Genomic DNA, 1,528 nt, shown 5'->3' on the forward strand with positions numbered 1-1,528 from the left:
CGCGGAAGAGCGCGCGGGTGAGGGAGGGGGGGGTGCGCGCGCGCCGTCCTGCAGCGTCGCCGGCCGCAGGCCAAGGAGCTCGGCTCCTCGAGAGCACCGACGGACGACAAATTGCTCCTCAGCAGTGCGACGCCGAGCTGGAGGCTCGGCCGGGAGCTCGCGCGGGCGCGTGGAGCTTTCCGCTCGGGCCAGCAGGAAACGGGCGCCCCGCACAGCGACGCCCGCCGTAGAGTGCCGAGAGCTCGGCTCGACGCGAGCGCCGAGGAAAAGCGATCGGCTCCCAAGCAGTGGGACGCCGAGCTGGAGGTTCGGGCGGGAGCTCGCGCGAGCACATAGCAAGGTGCGTGCGCGGCGGCGTGACACAGGTGAGCGGGCAGCTGGCGCACATTTCGGCTGTGGGAGCTGCCAGGAGTTTGCTCTCTCCGTTCACACCCCTTTGCAGAATTTCTCCCAGGGTGCCTATAGAGACTTGGAGCACTTGGAGTGCAGCCAGCAACCGCACATCCACCGCCGTGGGAGCTAAGAAAGCGCAAACACCTCTTGCTCGACTTCCTTCAACGGCGGAAATTCTTTTTCTCCTTTCGTCGGCCCACAGTTTCCGCGAGGAGCCCGAACGCTGCCATGGCTCCCGGCGCCTCCACCGGCGCCCTGCTCCACCGGCTCCTCCACAGGTTCTCGCCGTCGGCCCCGGCGCGCTGCGACGGCGCGCCGCCGGCTCCCACCGCGGCGTCCGAGCTGGAGGGAAAGGTGACGCACCTGATGGAGCTGCTCAAGGCGCATGAGTCGCGGGACGCGGAGGCGTCGCGGCTGCAGCAAGCGCTGCAGCGCCAGGAGGAGGCGGACGCCGCCAAGCTCGTCGAGTTGATGCGACGGCAGGAGGCGGCGAGCGCGGCGGCGATCGAGGAGGCCAAGGCTGCGATCGAGGCGCAGCTGGTCGAGCGATTCCGCGAGGAGCAGGCGGCGGCGGCGGAGGCGCACTCAGCGCAGCTGCAGCAGCTGAGCGCGGAGCACTCGACGCAGCTGCAGCAGGCGGCGGCCCTCCTGGAGGCGCAGGCGCGCGAGAAGTTTGAGACGGCGGTCGCGCACGAGAGGCTGATTGCGCGCGAGGCGCAGGAGCAGGCGGTGCTCGCAGAGAGGCTGGTGAGCGGAACCTCTCCCCTCCCGCCTCCCCGCCCGCCTTCCCTCCCGCCTCCCGCCTCGACTCCCCTGCCTCACTCCTCCCGACCCATCCCTCACTCCTCACTCCGCCCGCCTCTCCTCTCCCCTCCCTCCTCCCCTCCTCCCCTCCCCCCTCTCCCCTCTCCTCCTCCCCTCCCCCCCTCCCCCCCTCCCCTTTCCCCCTTCCTCTCGCCTCGCGCCCAGCCCAGCCCCGCCACCTCACCGCCCTCCCAGGCGTATCTCTCCGCCCTCAAGCAGCTCGAGCTCGACGTCGACGTGCTCACACGCGTCCTGGCGCGCCTCAGACCCCCTCCTGCCGCGGCCCGCCGCAGACACTGCCGCTAAGGACCCGCCCCTCCCTCCCCCGCCC

General features: G+C 71.2%; 1 protein-coding gene across 1 annotated transcript; it reads left to right on the forward strand.

The window, feature by feature from the left end:
• Window positions 1-621: 621 nt before the first annotated feature.
• Window positions 622-1,503, forward strand: EMIHUDRAFT_257170 (hypothetical protein; the record flags this gene model as incomplete). Its single annotated transcript, XM_005764677.1, has 2 exons — window positions 622-1,140; window positions 1,393-1,503. The coding sequence occupies 2 exons, from the start codon at window positions 622-624 to the stop codon at window positions 1,501-1,503; spliced, it is 630 nt and encodes a 209-aa protein (XP_005764734.1).
• Between the last annotated feature and the right edge of the window lie 25 nt (window positions 1,504-1,528).

Source organism: Emiliania huxleyi, assembly GCF_000372725.1.
Source record: "Emiliania huxleyi CCMP1516 unplaced genomic scaffold EMIHUscaffold_5801, whole genome shotgun sequence".
Classification (NCBI taxonomy): Eukaryota; Haptophyta; order Isochrysidales; family Noelaerhabdaceae; genus Emiliania; species Emiliania huxleyi.